The sequence below is a fragment of the Trachemys scripta genome, chromosome 1 (genome assembly GCF_013100865.1).
Source record: "Trachemys scripta elegans isolate TJP31775 chromosome 1, CAS_Tse_1.0, whole genome shotgun sequence".
NCBI classification, from domain to species: Eukaryota; Metazoa; Chordata; order Testudines; family Emydidae; genus Trachemys; species Trachemys scripta.
Window position 1 is genome coordinate 3,135,130 of NC_048298.1, and position 16,627 is coordinate 3,151,756.

Genomic DNA, 16,627 nt, shown 5'->3' on the forward strand with positions numbered 1-16,627 from the left:
GGGGGGGATGGAGCCCAGGGCAGGGTTAGCAGGGGGCTGTGGGTTGGATTGAGGGGCGTTGGCAGAGCAGTGGGGGATGGAGCCGAGGGCAGGGGTAGCACGGGGCTGTGGGTTGGATTGAGGGGTGTTGGCAGAGCTGGGGGGCATGGAGCCCAGGGCAGGGGTAGCAGGGGGCTGTGGGTTGGCAGGACTCGGGTGGGGGGGCATGTCTGACCTCTGGGTTCTTTGTTAACTCCATCTCTGCTGTCAGGGGAGTGGAAACGGCTCTGGGGAACTGCTTGGGGATCTGTGTATTTCCTTCATGCCCTCAGTGGGTCCCTTCAGTCTCACACAGCCCAGCCATTACTTTTCACACACAGACGGGATCTACTCAACCTGTCTTTGATCTTCTCCGCAGGCTGTGGGCGCCGCCCCCTGGTGTCTGGCTACGGCGGGATGCGGATCGTGGGTGGCGTAGATGCTCTGCCAGGGGCCTGGCCCTGGCTCGTCAGCATCCAGATCCCCACCCGAATGGGCCCCCGGCATTCATGTGGTGGGTCCCTCATCAGCACTCGCTGGGTCCTCACAGCAGCTCACTGCTTCAAAGCCAAGAGAAGGTGAGACGGGGGCAGTCTGTGCCAGGAGCCTAGGGAGACGGTGGGGCTGGAAGACGCTTGGGGAGCTTGAGCAGCTGATCCATAGAATGTAAGGCCAGAAGGGACCATTAGAATCTCTAGTCCGACCCCCTGTATTGAGTCCAATAACTTGGGTTCGGCTAAAACATTTTCCAGAAGTATCTAGTCTGGATCTGGAGACACTGCGAGATGGAGAATCCACCACTGCCCTTGGGAGTTTGTTCCAGTCCTTAGTCGCCTTCATTGTTGAATATTTGGGCTTAATTTCTCATTTGAATTTGTCTGGCTTCTGTTTCCAGCAACTAGTTCTTGTTCTGCTTTTCTCTTCTAGATTGAATAGGTGTCGTTGCCTGGTACTTTCTCTCCATGCAGGCCTTTATGCACTGTACTTAAGTCACTTCTCAGTCTAAGCTGAGCAGACAGAGCTCTGTCTGTCTCACTGTCAGGCATTTTCTACAGCCCTTGAATCACTTCCGTGGCTCTTGTCTGCACCCTCTCCAATTTTTCAACATCCTTTTTCAAATGTGGGCACTAGAACTGAATGCAGCGTTCAGCATGGGACTCACCAACGCTGCAAACAGAAGTAAAATCCTCTCCCAGCTCCTACTCACTTCTCCCCAGTTTATACATCCAAAGATCACAATAGCCCTTTTGTCACAGTGTCACACTGGGAGCTCATGATCAATTACTTGTCCACTATGACCCCTAAATCCTGTTCAGTGTCACAGGCCCCATTCTGTAGCTGTGGTCTGCATTTCTTGTTCCTAGGTGCATAACTTTCCATTTGGCTGTATTAAAATGTATGTTGTTTGAATGGGCCCAGTTGACCAAACGATCCTGATCGCTCTGTACGGCTCATCATTATTTACCACCCCATCCATCTCTGGGTCATCTCTAAGTTGTACCAGCAGCGATTTGATATTCACTACCAGAGCACTGATGAAAATGGTGAATGGCATCGGGCCCAGTACTGGGGGAATGGCCGGGTGCCTTGGCGAGTGAGACGGGGCGGAGCTCCTCACTCACCTTTACTGTAGATCTGACGCTCCGCTAGCTGTGGGCTGCTGGGTCTCTCTCTCCCCTCAAGCCTGCACAAAGAGGGCGAGGGGAAGGGTGTGGATCTGGGGCCACCCCTTTCCCTGTGTGCTGCACCTCTTTCATTGTTCACATGAGACGTGCTGCCAGGTGCTGCGGTTCTGCACACAGGCCATGCCTGCCTTGGGGAAGTGAATCGTTTTAGAAAGGGGTGCCCCAGATTAGCCACGACCAGCTAAGAAGTTTTCACTGTCGCCTGCCCCTCGGTCTACACTGGAGGCTAAGTCATGACAACACATTTTCTGAATGACACACTCCACCCATGCGGACATGGCCTCAGTGAGGGTCAGAGGGTCATGGGCTGAGGGGATTTAGGGATCTGGGGCAAAAATCTGTCTGGGGATTGGGCCAGCTTTGAGCAGGGGGTTGGACTAGATGACCTCCTGAGGTCCCTTCCAACCCTGATATTCTATGATTTCATCAGGCCCTGGTGACTTGAAGACATCTAACTTGTCTAAGTAACTTTTAACTTGTTCTTTCCCTGTTTTAGCCTCTGATCCTATCTCATTTTCATTGGCATTCACTGTGTTAGATGTCCAATCGCTACTAAACTTTTTGAAAACCAAAACAAGAAAGTCATTTTGCACCTCTGCCATTTCCACATTTTCTGTTATTGTTTCCCTCCCCTGCATTGAGTAATGAGCCTACTCTGTCCTGGGTCTTCTTCTTGCTTCTAATGTATTTGTAGAATGTTTTCTTGTTACCCTTTATGTTTCTAGCTAATTTAATCTTGTTTTGTGTCTTGGCCTTTCTAATTTTGTCCCTACATACTTGTGTTACTTGTTTATATTCCTCCTTTGTAATTTGACCTAGTTTCCACTTTTTTTAGGACTCTTTTTTGAGTTTCAGATCATTGAAGATCTCCTGGTTAAGCCAAGGTGGTCTCTTGCCATACTTTCTAACTTACCTATGGAATGGGATAGTTTGCTCTAGTGCTCTTAATAATGTGTCTTTGAAAAAACGGCCGACTCTCTTCAACTGTTTTTCCTCTTAGAATTGTGTGACGAACTGGGACTGTTCTTAATGTGGTCTTTGAGTGGGGAGGTTGGCTGGGACGGTCTGCATTGGGGGATGGGAGACTGGCCTTGAGGGAAGATACCTGAGCATGTAACGTGAGAACCCAGGAAGGGGGTTGGAGGCGAGGTGACACCTCTGCCCAGGAAACTGGACAAAGGCTGGGGGAGGAGCCGGGAGAGGCTGGGGGAGAGGCTGGAGGGAGTTGGAGTGGTCAGGAGCTGGCTGGTGTAATGGAGTGGAGCCCAGACGGGACTCTGATCCCCCAGTGGGGCTGCAGTGCCCCTGGGACCCCAAGATGGACCTAACTGGGGGGGGTCCTGTTGTCTGTATCTGCAAGACCTGTCTTGGACTGTGTTTCTGTCGTCTAAATAAACCTTCTGCTTTACTGGCTGGCTGAGAGTCATGGTGAATCACAGAAAGCCGGGGGTGCAGGGCCTTGTGTCCCCCCATACTCCGTGACAACTTGCTTCCCATGGGATCTTACCTACTAACTCCCTGAGTTTGCTAAAGTCACCTTCTTGAAAGCCCTTATCTTTATTTTGCTGTTTTCCCTCCTACCATTCCTTAGAATCATGAACACTACTATTTCATGATTGCTTTCACCCAAACTGCCTTTGTCACTTTCAAATTCTCAACCAGTTCCTCCCTATTTGTTAAAATCAAATCTAGAACAGCCTCTCCCCTAGTAGCTTTCTCCACCTTCTGAAATAAAAATAGTCTCCAATACATTCCAAGAACTTGTTGGATAATCTGTGCCCTGCTGTGTTATTTTCCCAACACATGTCTGGGTAGTTGAAGTCCCCCATCACCACCAAGTCCTGTGCTTTGGATGATTTTGTTAGTTTATAAAAAGCATGATCCACCTCTTCTTCCTGGTTAGGTGGCCTGTAGTAGACCTCTACCATGACATCACCACAGGTGCTAACTTTTGTTTTTCCCAGGGCAGTGGGTGCTCCACCCCTGTTCCGCCCCAAGCCCTGCTCCCATGTGGGCTTGTCCCCCATGGCCCTGCCTTCATTCTGCCTCTTCCCAACCCTCTCCGCCCCCTCCCCCAAGGGCTACCACCCACCCACCTGCTGCTCGCTCCTCTCCGCCCCCTTCCCTCTCCCGAGTGCCTCCTGCCAGCCACTTGCTGATCTGTGGTCAGCCCCAGGGCCCCAAACAACTGACCTGCGGCTAGCCCCAAGGCCACCAAATAGCTAATCAGTGTCCAGCCCCGGGGTCCAGAACCACTGGCTGGTGGGTGGCACCCACGGAGTCAGAGCCTATGACATCACCCTTATTTTTTACCCCTTTTATCCTTAAACATAGACGTTCAACAGGTCTGTCTCCTATTTCCATCTCAGCCTCGGTCCAACAGCTCCTCCCTTTTTTCCGTGCCTGTCCTTTCTGAGCAAGCTGTACCCTTCTATACCAATATTCCAGTTGTGTATTATCCTACCAAGTCTGTGATGCCAACTACGTCATAGTTGTGTTTATTAACTAGCATTTCTAGTTCTTCCTGCTTATTCCACATATTTATCACATTAGTTATCAGACACTTAAGATTTGATTTGATTTCCCCCCTATGTTCTCTCTTGTCTCTCCCTTATCCCAGCTGTAACGGCCCATCCCCCCCGATTCCGGCTCTTCTCCCAGGTCTCCATGTTTTTGACTTACCTGTGGGCTTTTGTCACCTGCCCCCATCAAACCTAGTTTAAAGCCCTCCTCACTAGGTTAGTCCCTAGTCCCTATATGGGCTGGTCCCAGCCAGTCCCTAACAATCCATTCATACCACCCCGACAAAACACCTTGTGTCTCCTGCTTTGTCCCAGGTGCAGCATTTTAACCCTGCTGCACCCACTGCGTAGCAATACCACGGTGACAGGTATGGAGTCCTACAACTAGTTCATAAAAATGCAGGACATTCCCATTTCCCTCCCAACTAGCTAAATGCAGCCCCTTTGAACAGAGCGCATATTTATACTGTCCCAATTAAACAGTCGTTATTCACTGTCATTAGGTTTAGCAAAGTGCCCAAGGGATGGTGCCCCAGTAGCTGGAAATGGAAATTGAAACTAAAAATATGGTGCAGCTGTGTGAGTGGGGCAATGAGCCACTGGAAGAACTGACATGTGGTGGATTCTCCATCAGTTGGAGTCTTTAACTCAAAACAGGCTGTCTCTTTCCAAGGCTCCATCTGCCCTTGACGCTGGGGAGGGAGTCCCAGCTCGAGGAGACGTACGCATGGTAGCTCTGATTGAGCTAGTGTGTCAAAAATAGTAGTCTTGGTCTGTGCACTAACCAGCTGTGCGTGTGTAACCCACACACCTCCTGGGGGTGGTGCTCTCTGCCCTCTAGTGGCACCGAGATGACTTAGAGATTAATGAGTCTGCTACAGCCTTCGCTAAGGTAGGGTTACCATACGTCCGGATGTTCCCGGACATGTCCGGATTTTTGGTCGTCAATTCCAAAAAGCCGGACATGTCCAGAAAAATAGGGAGGGGGAGGAGCAGAGGGCGGAGCGTTCAGGGGAGGGGGCGGAGTTGGGGTGGGGACTTTGGGAAAGAGGCGGAGTTGGGGTGGGGGCGGGGGCCCTTGGAGTGTCTTCCTTTTGTTAATTTAAAAAATGGTAACCCTAGCTAAGGGCCATGTGGCTTTCAGCTCATGCATTTAGCTCCAGAGATCCCAGGTTCAATCTCACTTGTAACACCAACAGACCCCAGTCTGTGTGTGACATACAGTGGATGTTATGGATCTGTGGGCCCCATGTCTGTAGCTCTGTGCACTAACCCAGCTCTATGTATGTGGCATATGGTGGGTGTTATGGGTCTGTGGGACCCACATCTGTGCATTAACCAGCTGTGTGTGTGACGTACGGTGGGTGTTCCAGAACCACGGAGCCCGGGTCTGTGCACTAACCAGGTGTGTGTGTGTGTGTGTGTGTGTGTGTGTGTGACATACGGTGTGTGTTAGGGGTTTGTGATGCTGGGTCTGTGCAGTAATCAGCTGTGTGCATGTGATGTACGGTGGGTGTTACGGATCCATGGAGCCCGGGTCTGTGCACTAACCCAGCTGTGTGTGTGTGTGACGTGCAGTGGATGTTATGGAACCACTGGGCCCGGGTCTGTGTACTAACCCAGTTGTGTATGTGTGACATACGGTAGGTGTTAGGGGTTGGGGTGCCCGGGTCTGTGCACTAACCCAGCTGTGTGTGTGTGATGTACGGTGGGTGTTAGGGGTCCGCAGGCCTGGGTCTATGCACTAACCCAGCTGTGCGTGCATGTCTAGGGTCCTGGCTCGGTGGAGGATTGTGACTGGCATCTCAGAGCTGTCCCACCTGTCAGACTTGGTGCAGATCCGCTCAGTCCACAGGGCCGTGCTGCACCAGGAGTACAATCCACGCAAGGAGACAAATGACATCGCCCTCATCCAGCTTGACCGTCCTGTGACCTTTGATGACCTCACACAGCCGGCCTGCCTGCCCAGTGCACTCATGGCTGTCACCACCTTCTCCCCCTGCTACATCAGCGGTTGGGGCACCACCACCCAGAACAGTGAGGGGCTGTGTGCGCGGGTGCCACCTTCTTACCCCGGGGGGTCTAGGAGAGAGACAGACCCAGCCCTTACAGCTGGGCTGCCCTAGATCAGACACACATGGGGACACACACACGCAGCTAGTCGCATGGGGATGCACACGCAAATACACGTACGGGCACCATACATGCAGATACCCTCATGGCAGCACGCATGCATTGCAGTTATGAATGGGGGCACACACAGGGGTTGGAAAATGCATTGTACGCCCCTCCTGCCCCACACTGCCAGCAGCCCTGTGGGTGGGGCTCACTTACTCCTCCCCTATGGACAGAGAGGCAGGCTCTGCCCGGCACGGCACCTGAGCGGTTGCTTACACCTGGCCAGCTACCCCCGGGGTGTGAATGGCGAATGCTGGGCTGAGAATACTTGTCACCTGCTCTGCACAGGTGTAGGTGACACACAGTGCTGGGCAGTGGCATGCAGCTGCAGCCGTTGTTGGTGGGGGGTGTTATCATTCATGGTCCATGTATCCATCAGGGTGAATTTGCATGGCAGTGACACCAGGGGGTTCCTGTATGGTGCCATCCTGCAGTACCGCATCCTACTGAGCCCCTAACACGCCAGGAACCGGACAAGCTCCCAGCTGGTCAGGAGTCTGCACTGGGCATTTTGCTCTGGGCACAGTCATCCGCCAAGCGGGCCAGCAGGTGCTGTTAGCTTCCTAACAGGCTGCACAAAGAGCCTATGTGAAAGGAGCTGGGCTGTGACTGGGGTTAGGGTGGCCAGAGTTAGAAAATCCCCTTTCCACCCCCTTGTCTGTCAGGGGTGTCCCACTGCTCAGGGAGGAGCTGGCTGGAGAGGATCGTGCTGGTCAGTCGGGGGCCAGGTTAAACAGCACGTCTGGGAGCAAGACGCTCGCGCAGGCAGAGCCATCCATTGGGTAGGGTGAATCGGGGCAACCGCTCTGGGCCCCGCGCTTTGGGGGGCCCCGTGGGCCGGTGTGATTGGCTGGCACAGTGGGTCCCAGAAGAGACGAATCCATCACGTCTGCCCTGGGCCCCACAACCCCTAGGGACGGCCCTGCAGGCAGGGAATGTGCCAAAGGGCAGAGTGCTGCAATGGAGCCATGGGGAAGGGCTATTGGAACCTGTGAGAAACCCGAGGCGGAGGGTTTGGAGAAGAGATTTGGGGCTGTTGTTTCTGAGGTACTGTCCACACGGAGACTGGAGTCCTCCCAGATGGTGACTTTTGGGAACTTGGTCCCATGTCAGAGAGCAGTTCTGTCTGCGCCGCTCGGTGGCCTTCGTGGGCTGGAGCAGAATTAGCCAGTGGACTGGCTGAACACGTGACAGCTACTTCTAACAGAGCCTGCAGAAAAGCTATCGGGGTGCTGCTCTTCACAAAGAGAGCAATGAGTGATGTGCCTCTCCCAGCTCACATCTACTGACCGGACACCACAAGTCTGGTTACGACGGGCGGGGCAGGCGAGGAGGTGCCATGTCATCATCTGCACCAGCCCCTACTCAACCGGGGCTGCCTCCTACCTGCATCTGGCGGCTGCAGTGCCTAGCCCTGGCTCTTCAGTCGCATGGTTGCAATAACCTGCCCATAGAGCATTACCCCGTTTCCCCAGTGTCTTTGCTTTCTCCTCTGTAGGTTCTACCCAGCAAAGCGCACCTCTCCAGTCTAGTCACATTCTTTCTGTGTGACACTAAAATAATGGATAATGGGGAACCAGTTGATTTATTTGGACTTTCCAAAGGCCTTTGATGGGGTCCTCTGGAGAGGGTGTTAGGGAAAGTCAGCCAGTCCTGGGGGGAGAGGCCAAGTGCTGCCTTGGGCGAGAAACTGGCTAAGAGACGAGCACAACTAAATGGTCACCTTTCACCTTGGCAGATGGTGAGCAGCGGGGCCCAGGGAGCTGTACCAGGACTGGGGCAGGTTCTGGAAAGGGGGCTGTGCAGCAAGGGGGCAAATCTTGCAGCCGACACAGTCAGTTCCAGAGAAGACAGTGAGGCCTGTCAGAGGGACTGGAGCCGGCTGGGGCATGGGCAGCACAAAGGCGGATGGAATTCAGTGCTGGGCGCTGCACGGGGGAAGGACTAACTAGACCAGCCCACGCTTTGCTGGGTTCTAACCTCACTGTAACCACAGAGCACAGGGGCCTGCAGCCCAGTGAAACTTCTGCTCAATGTGCAGCAGCCACCCCAGCCACAAACGAGCTGTTCAGGTGCATACGGTAACTGGACTGTTAGCACAGCAACTGGAACGCCCTCCTCCGGGCACTATGTGCTATACCAGTCACTGGGTTGGGAGGGAGGGAAATTCAGAAATGGGCCAAGAACCAGCAGATCTGTGAAGAGAGACTGGGACTGTTTGCCTTAGAGGGGAGACAAATAAGTGGTGGAGGGATTCAGACGAATGACTGGGACAGAGAAATCTGTCAGCCAGCAGAGTATAGGTTGTTGGGAGGCCGACATGCCGGGAGTACTGCTTAGTGTGAAAACAATTGTTACCTTCTCTAGTTCCCCTTTTCTCTTCAACCCTCCCGCCCTGCCAATTGACAGCAGATCAAACCTCCCCTCTACCAGAAGGCCTGAAAACCCTCAACATCAGCTAGGTAGCGGGGGAGCTGGCCCCTTGGCTCGTCCTGCTGGCCAGCGTCGTCTCACTGCTCTCCCTGAAGCCACCTGTTGTCTTTTGGTCTTAGAGGGTGAGCTCCTGGGGCAGGGACTGCGTTTGAACAGCACCTGGCAGTGGGGCCGGGAGCTGGGTCTGGCCCGCCTAGGCACTCTCACCGTACACGTAAATAGCAATAACAGCGTTAAACTCCCTGGGGCAGGGAGTTTCTGTCTTTTTTGCTTAATAGCTGCACGGCATGGCCCAATGAGGCCCTGCCTGCAGGGGACACAGCTCTGGTGGATGGCCGCCTCCTGCTTAGACAGCACCTTCGGCTTCATCTGCCAGTGGGATTTAACGGCAGGACCCTTGGCCCAGTGACCTGCCTTGGAGACCTCGCACCTGATGGAAAGCCTGAGAATAGCTCCGCTGCTGCCGGTGAGCACGCTCACAGACAGTGGTGATGGGTAACTGTCCCGCTGCCCTGGCGCTGTCCCATCAAGCTGTGTACCCACAGTCACAACGACCCCCGTCCAGACCAGAGAGCACCAGAGGGGAGGCTGAAGCCAAAGCTGGCAGGCAGAGGGCTTGGAGCCCTCTATGGATGGGAGCTACTCTCACAGCATCACAGTAGCCAGCATCCTTTGACCGCCCCATTCAGCCTGGACACAAGGACAGCCGTGGCCACAAACACTCCCGTTCAGCTACACCAAACCGACCTGGCTGCGGTACTCCGGGCGCTGTGAGCCAGGCTGGGCTGTCACCACTTGTTGCACGGAGCTACACGCGTTCAGCCTCAACATGCATCAGGCACCGTTCACGTACGCACACATCTCTACCTCATGCTATCCTCATGGCATGGCTACCTTGGCGGGCCCAGCCCACTTCAAGGCCCTCCGCAGAACTGGTGCCAGACACCGCCAAGAGCACCTATGCGCCTGGGGAGCAGTGACGCCGTCAGCCACACGGAGGAAGCCTGTGAAGCAGAAGCCAGGCTTTCTGGGCAGCGGGGCCGAGGCGTTGTGGCCCATTAGTGAGGAGAGGCGAATGAGCACAGATCTCACAGCAGCCTCAAGAGTTAAAGTCACGTCTTCGCCTTCCCCCAGCCGCGGTGGGGAGAAAGAGCTGGGAACAATCACTAAAATCCCCAGCTGCCCTGTGTGGGTCTGGGTGGGCAGTCGGATCTGGGCTTGTTGGGTGCCATGGCTGGGAGGCGTGCCATCCCTGGGGTGACCAAACAGTGATGATGTGACGGTTTACTCATGGCAATAGGAGGGGGAATAGGACAGTGACTGCGAGGGGCCTAGGCTGCCACCCCCCACATCCCTCCGGCCATTGCCTTTGGGCCCTAGCTGCTGGAGCAGGAGTCAGAATGACAGTCCCCGGGGCTCCACGGGGAGAAGTCCAGGAGCCAGACCTGACCTGTGCCGGGGCACTGAGACATGGTGCTATGGGAGGGGAGGGAGACGCAAGGGCACAGAAGGGAGGGGCAGAGCTGAGGGCGGGATCTGGGCTGGATGAACAGGGACAGAGCTGAAACCCTCTCCTTGCCTGCAGCCGTGGACACTGCCGACATCCTGCAGGAAGCCAAGGTGCAGCTCCTTGATATCACGACCTGTAACAGCAGCCGCTGGTACAACGGCGGCATCGCCAGAAACAACCTGTGTGCAGGGTACAAGCAAGGAGGCATCGACAGCTGCCAGGTACGTAGGCCGGCACCCTCTCACTGCACAGCCCCCGCCCCAGCACTAGCCCCTCTCCCTCTCACCCTCCTTGGGCATCACTAGCCTGTCCCCAGCCAGCAACGGCCCTGCCCCCCAATTAACACCCCCTCCCCCAGAAATGAGCACAGGACCGGGGGGAGAGCTGAGCTCTGTAGTTCTCAGGGCTGCTTGGGCCTGAGGGGTTGCAGCTGGTGCTAAGGAGTTGGAGACGGTCACAAGCCCTCAGTAACACTCCTTCCCTCTTTCTGCAGGGGGACAGTGGGGGACCCTTAATGTGCAAAGATGAGGTCACATCCCGGTATTACGTGATTGGCATCACCAGCTGGGGCCAAGACTGTGCCCAGGCCTACAAGCTGGGCCTCTACACCTCTACCCAGCCCTTTCTGGAGTGGATCCTGGAGAACACGGGGTTCCTGGAGCCTGAGGAGAAGAAGACGCCTGAGGAGATATTGCCACCACAGATCGTGCCCCTCCCGTCTCCTGCTGCTGCCACCAAACTCGCACCTGTCCTTCTCCCTGTCCTGCAAGAGCCAGTCGCCCCGCTGGAGCCACCCTACGTACCTCCAGAGCCACCCTACATACCCCCCGAGCCAGTCGCCCCCCTGGAGCCACCCTACATACCTCCAGAGCCACCCTACATACCCCCCGAGCCAGTCGCCCCGCCGGAGCCACCCTACATACCTCCAGAGCCACCCTACATACCCCCTGACCCAGTCGCCCCCCTGGAGCCACCCTACATACCTCCAGAGCCACCCTACCTACCCCCCGAGCCAGTCTCCCCCCTGGAGCCACCCTACGTACCCCCAGAATCACCCTACGAACCCCCAGAGACACCCTACGTCTCCCCGAAGCCAGCCATTCTCCCAGAACCAGTGAGCCCACACAGACCATTCCTCACCCACAAAGCCATTTACCCCCCACAAATGAATCCCCCCAAAGCCAATTATCCCCGCAGACCAGTAATTGTCCTGAAACTACTGATCCCCCCAAAGATATACACCCATACCCGTCACAAAGTGAGCAGCCCCTCCCCACCAGCTGTCTCGGCCCTGTCTGCACCCCAGAGGTCTGGAACCACCTAGGATTTTAAGAATGACTGAGACAAACTGGGAAGAAGAGTCTATGGGGGGACTGTAGCGGCTGGAGGGGACCAGCAGCGCCTGTGCCCTGAGGGACAGTGATCTGAGTGACCCAGACCCCGTATGCATTACATGTGTTGCATTGCCCTCTGGGTGCCCTGCTGGTCTGTTTAGCCTGGGGCCCTTGGAAGGCACCAGTGTCCCTGCTCCTCCCCAGGAACTGAGGCGTGTGCCTAGATGGCTCAGCACTGCTCAGGCAGCCAAGGCACCAGGCCTGAGTCGCACACACGGAGGCCCTGCAGAGCTTGCCCATAGGGGCCCATCTGTATGTTCACCCATCCCCTGCTGCATGCACCTTCCTAAAATAATCTGCGACCCCACAGATCTGGAGATTGAGAGGACAAGGATGGTGAGGAGAGCACGCAGAGTGTCCTGCTCTCCTGTGGGTCCCTTCCAGCCCATGGTTTCCTGCGACCACAGGTTCTGCAGCCAAGCTAGACGTGAGGCGTGGGAAGAGGAGCGACGGTAGATAGGTTGGCTCCTGTGTTGCTGTGGGGAACTGAGGCACACAGGAAGTCTGTGGCAGAGCCAGGAATTGAATCCAGAGCTCCTGAACGGCAGCCCTTTGCTTCAGTTGCCTAGACTCTTTCAGGTCATTAGCCCCTCTGTGTTTTCTCAAAAGCCTCACTCCCAGGGAGGCTGGGCCTGCCCACAGCGCTTCAGTTACATTGTAGGTGGGACCAAATGTATCTGCAAGGGCCTCACAACTTTGTGACATGGAGGGATGAGCCAGTTCAGTCAATCACAGCTCCCAGGTGGTACAAATGACTCGGACTGTACCTCAGTTGTTCTCACCTAGCCGCTGTTCAGTCACCTGGGGAGATCAGTGCACACTAAGGGTATGTCTACACTACAAAATTAGTTCGATTTAATAGAAGTCGATTTTTTAGAAATCGATTTGATACAGGCAATTGTGTGTCCCCACCACTAAGCGCATTAAGTCGGCGGAGTGAGTCCACAGTACCGCGGCTAGCGTCGACTTTCAGAGCGTTGCATTGTGGTAGCTATCCCACAGTTCCCGCAGTCTCCGCCGCCCATTGGAATTCTGGGTCGACCTCCCAATGCCTGATGGGGCAAAAACATTGTCGCGGGTGGTTCTGGGTACATATCGCCAGGCCCCCCTCCCTTCCTCCCTCCATGAAAGCAATGGCAAAAAATCATTTCTTGCCTTTTTTCCTGGGTTACCCGTGCAGACGACATACCACGGCAAGCATGGAGCCCGCTCAGCTCACTGTCACCGTACGTCACCTGGGTGCTGCTGGCAGACGCGGTACTGCAGTGCCACACAGCAGCATCCCCTTGCCTTGCGGATGGCAGACGGTGCAATATGACTGCTAGCCGTCGTCGTTGTCGTCCCATGGGTGCTCCTGACTGACCTCAGTTAGGTTGGTCGGGGCGCCTGGGCAGACATGGGTGTTCTTGGCCGGTCTCGGTGAGGTTGGTCAGGGGCGCCTGGACAAAAATGGGAATGACTCCAGGTCATTCTCTTCTTTAAGTTTCATCTAATGGAGATTCAGTCCTGCCTGGAATATCATGCCAGCTGGAGGCTTCTGCCTCAGGCTGCTCTCCCTGTCAGCAGCACTGCGCGCTTGCACCTACCCCAGCCTACCCCTTGCGCCCACGCTCATGAAGCTTGGACAGTAGTAAGGAGCAGTTCAACTATAGGCTGAGCAAGTGCATAATGGTGGTAGAATGTGCCTTTGGACGTTTAAAAGCTCGCTGGCGCAGTTTACTGACTTGGTTAGACCTCAGCAAAACCAATATTCCCATCGTTATTACTGCTTGCTGTGCGCACCACAATATCTGTGAGAGTAAGGGGGAGATGTTTATGGCGGGGTGGGAGGTTGAGGCAAATCGCCTGGCCGCTGATTACATGCAGCCAGGGCAGTTAGAAGAGCACAGCAGGGCGCGCTGTGCATCAGAGAAGCTTTGAAAACCAGTTTCATGACTGGCCAGGCTATGGTGTGAAACTTCTGTTTGTTTCTCCTTGATGAACCCCCCCCCCCTCCCGGTTCACTTTACTTCCCTGTAAGTCAACCGCCCTCCCCTCCTCCCTTTGATCTCTGCTTGCAGAGGCAATAAAATCATTGTTGTTTCAAATTCATGCATTCTTTATTAATTCATCACACAAATGGGGGGATAACTGCCAAGGTAGCCTGGGAGGGGTTGGGGAGGAGGGAAGAACAGGGGTGGGATAATTGTAGGGGCAACCCCTAGAATGGCATGCAGCTCATCATAGAAGCAGCATGTCTGGGGCTCTGACCCAGAGTGGCAGTTTGCCTCTCTGGTTCTTTGGTAGGAAGAAAGGAGAGCAGCAGAATACGGACCCTGGACTTCAGAAAAGCAGACTTTGACTCCCTCAGGGAACAGATGGGCAGGATCCCCTGGGAGAATAACATGAAGGGCAAAGGGGTCCAGGAGAGCTGGCTGTATTTTAAAGAATCCTTATTGCGGTTGCAGGAACAAACCATCCCGATGTGTAGAAAGAATAGTAAATATGGCAGGCGACCAGCTTGGCTAAACAGTGAAATCCTTGATGATCTTAAACGCAAAAAAGAAGTTTACAAGAAGTGGAAGATTGGACAAATGACCAGGGAGGAGTATAAAAATATTGCTCAGGCATGCAGGAGTGAAATCAGGAAGGCCAAATCACACTTGGAGTTGCAGCTAGCAGGAGATGTTAAGAGTAACAAGAAGGGTTTCTTCAGATATGTTAGCAACAAGAAGAAAGTCAAGGAAAGTGTGGGCCCCTTACTGAATGAGGGAGGCAACCTAGTGACAAAGGATGTGGAAAAAGCTAATGTACTCAATGATTTTTTTGCCTCTGTCTTCATGAACAAGGTCAGCTCCCAGACTGCTGCACTGGGCAGCACAATATGGGGAGAAGGTGACCAGCCCTCTGTGGAGAAAGAAGTGGTTCGGGACTATTTAGAAAAACTGGACGTGCACATGTCCATGGGGCCAGATGCGCTGCATCCGAGGTTGCTAAAGGAGTTGGCGGATGAGATTGCAGAGACATTGGCCATTATTTTTGAAAACTCATGGCGAGCGGGGGCGGTCCCGGATGACTGGAAAAAAGCTAATGTAGTGTCCATCTTTAAAAAAGGGAAGAAGGAGGATCCGGGGAACTACAGGCCAGTCAGCCTCACCTCAGTCCCTGGAAAAATCATGGAGCAGGTCCACAAGGAATCAATTATGAAATACTTAGAGGAGAGGAAAGTGATCAGGAACAGTCAGCATGGATTCACGAAGGGGAAGTCGTGCCTGACCAACCTGACTGCCTTCTATGATGAGATAACTGGCTCTGTGGATGAGGGGAAAGCAGTGGATGTGTTATTCCTTGACTTTAGCAAAGCTTTTGATATGGTCTCCCACAGTATTCTTGCCGCCAAGTTAAAGAAGTATGGGCTGGATGAATGGACTGTAAGGTGGATAGAAAGCTGGCTAGATCGTCGGGCTCAATGGGTAGTGATCAATGGCTCCATGTCTAGTTGGCAGCCGGTTTCAAGCGGAGTGCCCCAAGGGTCGGTCTTGGGGCCAGTCTTGGGGCCGGTTTTGTTTAATATCTTTATTAATGATCTGGAAGATGGTGTGGACTGCACTCTCAGCAAGTTTTCAGATGACACTAAACTAGGAAGTGTGATAGATACACTAGAGGGTAGGGATCGGATACAGAGGGACCTAGACAAATTAGAGGATTGGGCCAAAAAAACCTGATGAGATTCAACAAGGACAAATGCAGAGTCCTGCACTTAGGATGGAAGAATCCTATGCACTGCTACAGACTAGGGACCGAATGGCTAGGTAGCAGTTCTGCAGAAAAGGACCTAGGGGTCACAGTGGACGAGAAGCTGGATATGAGTCAACAGTGTGCTCCTGTTGCCAAGAAGGCTAATGGCATTTTGGGCTGTATAAGTAGGGGCATTGCCAGCAGATCGAGGAATGTGATTGTTCCCCTTTATTCAACATTGGTGAGGCCTCATCTGGAGTACTATGTCCAGTTTTGGGCCCCACACTACAAGAAGGATGTGGAAAAATTGGAAAGAGTCCAGCGGAGGGCAACAAAAATGATTAGTGGTTTGGAGCACATGACTTATGAGGAGAGGCTGAGGGAACTGGGATTGTTTAGTCTCCAGAAGAGAAGAATGAGGGGGGATTTGATAGCAGCCTTCAACTACCTGAAGGGGGGTTCCAAAGAGGATGGAGCTCGGCTGTTCTCAGTGGTGGCAGATGACAGAACAAGGAGTAATGGTCTCAAGTTGCAGGGGAGGAGGTCTAGGTTGGATATTAGGAAACACTATTTCACTAGGAGGGTGGTGAAGCACTGGAATGTGTTACCTAGGGAGGTGGTGGAGTCTCCTTCCTTGGAGGTTTTTAAGGCTCGGCTTGACAAAGCCCTGGCTGGGACGATTTAGTTGGGAATTGGTCCTGCTTTGAGCAGGGGGTTGGACTAGATGACCTCCTGAGGTCCCTTCCAACCCTGATATTCTATGACTCTATGATTCTAGGCTTCACGTGGCACAACTGCGGGTCCCTGTTATAACCTCTGTCTTTCATGCCCTTGGAGATTTTTTCAAATATTCGGGCATTTCATCTTTTGGAACGGAGTTCGGATAGCACGGATTCATCTCTCCATACAGTGATCAGATGCAGTACCTCCTGTTCGGTCCATGCTGGAGCTCTTTTGCGATTCTGGGACTCCATGGTTACCTGTGCTGATGAGCTCTGCATGGTCACCTGTGCTGATCAGGTCACCTCAGTGGCCAAACAGGAAATGAAATTCAAAAGTTCACGGGGCTTTTCCTGTCTTGCTGGCCAGTGCATCTGAGTTGAGAGTGCTGTCCAGAGCGGTCACAATGGAGCACTCTGGGATAGCTCCCGGAGGCCAATACTGTTGAAT

General features: G+C 53.8%; 1 protein-coding gene across 1 annotated transcript in view; it reads left to right on the plus strand.

Moving 5' to 3' along the window:
• LOC117873481 (acrosin-like) overlaps window positions 1-12,643 on the plus strand; it is a 13,722-nt gene extending 1,079 nt beyond the window's left edge. The window contains exons 2-5 of the mRNA XM_034762916.1: window positions 251-596; window positions 5,997-6,262; window positions 10,422-10,567; window positions 10,840-12,643. Coding sequence (XP_034618807.1) covers window positions 251-596; window positions 5,997-6,262; window positions 10,422-10,567; window positions 10,840-11,670 — 1,589 coding nt within the window. The 3' untranslated portion in view covers window positions 11,671-12,643. The remainder of the gene's footprint in view (window positions 1-250; window positions 597-5,996; window positions 6,263-10,421; window positions 10,568-10,839) is intronic.
• Window positions 12,644-16,627: the final 3,984 nt, after the last annotated feature.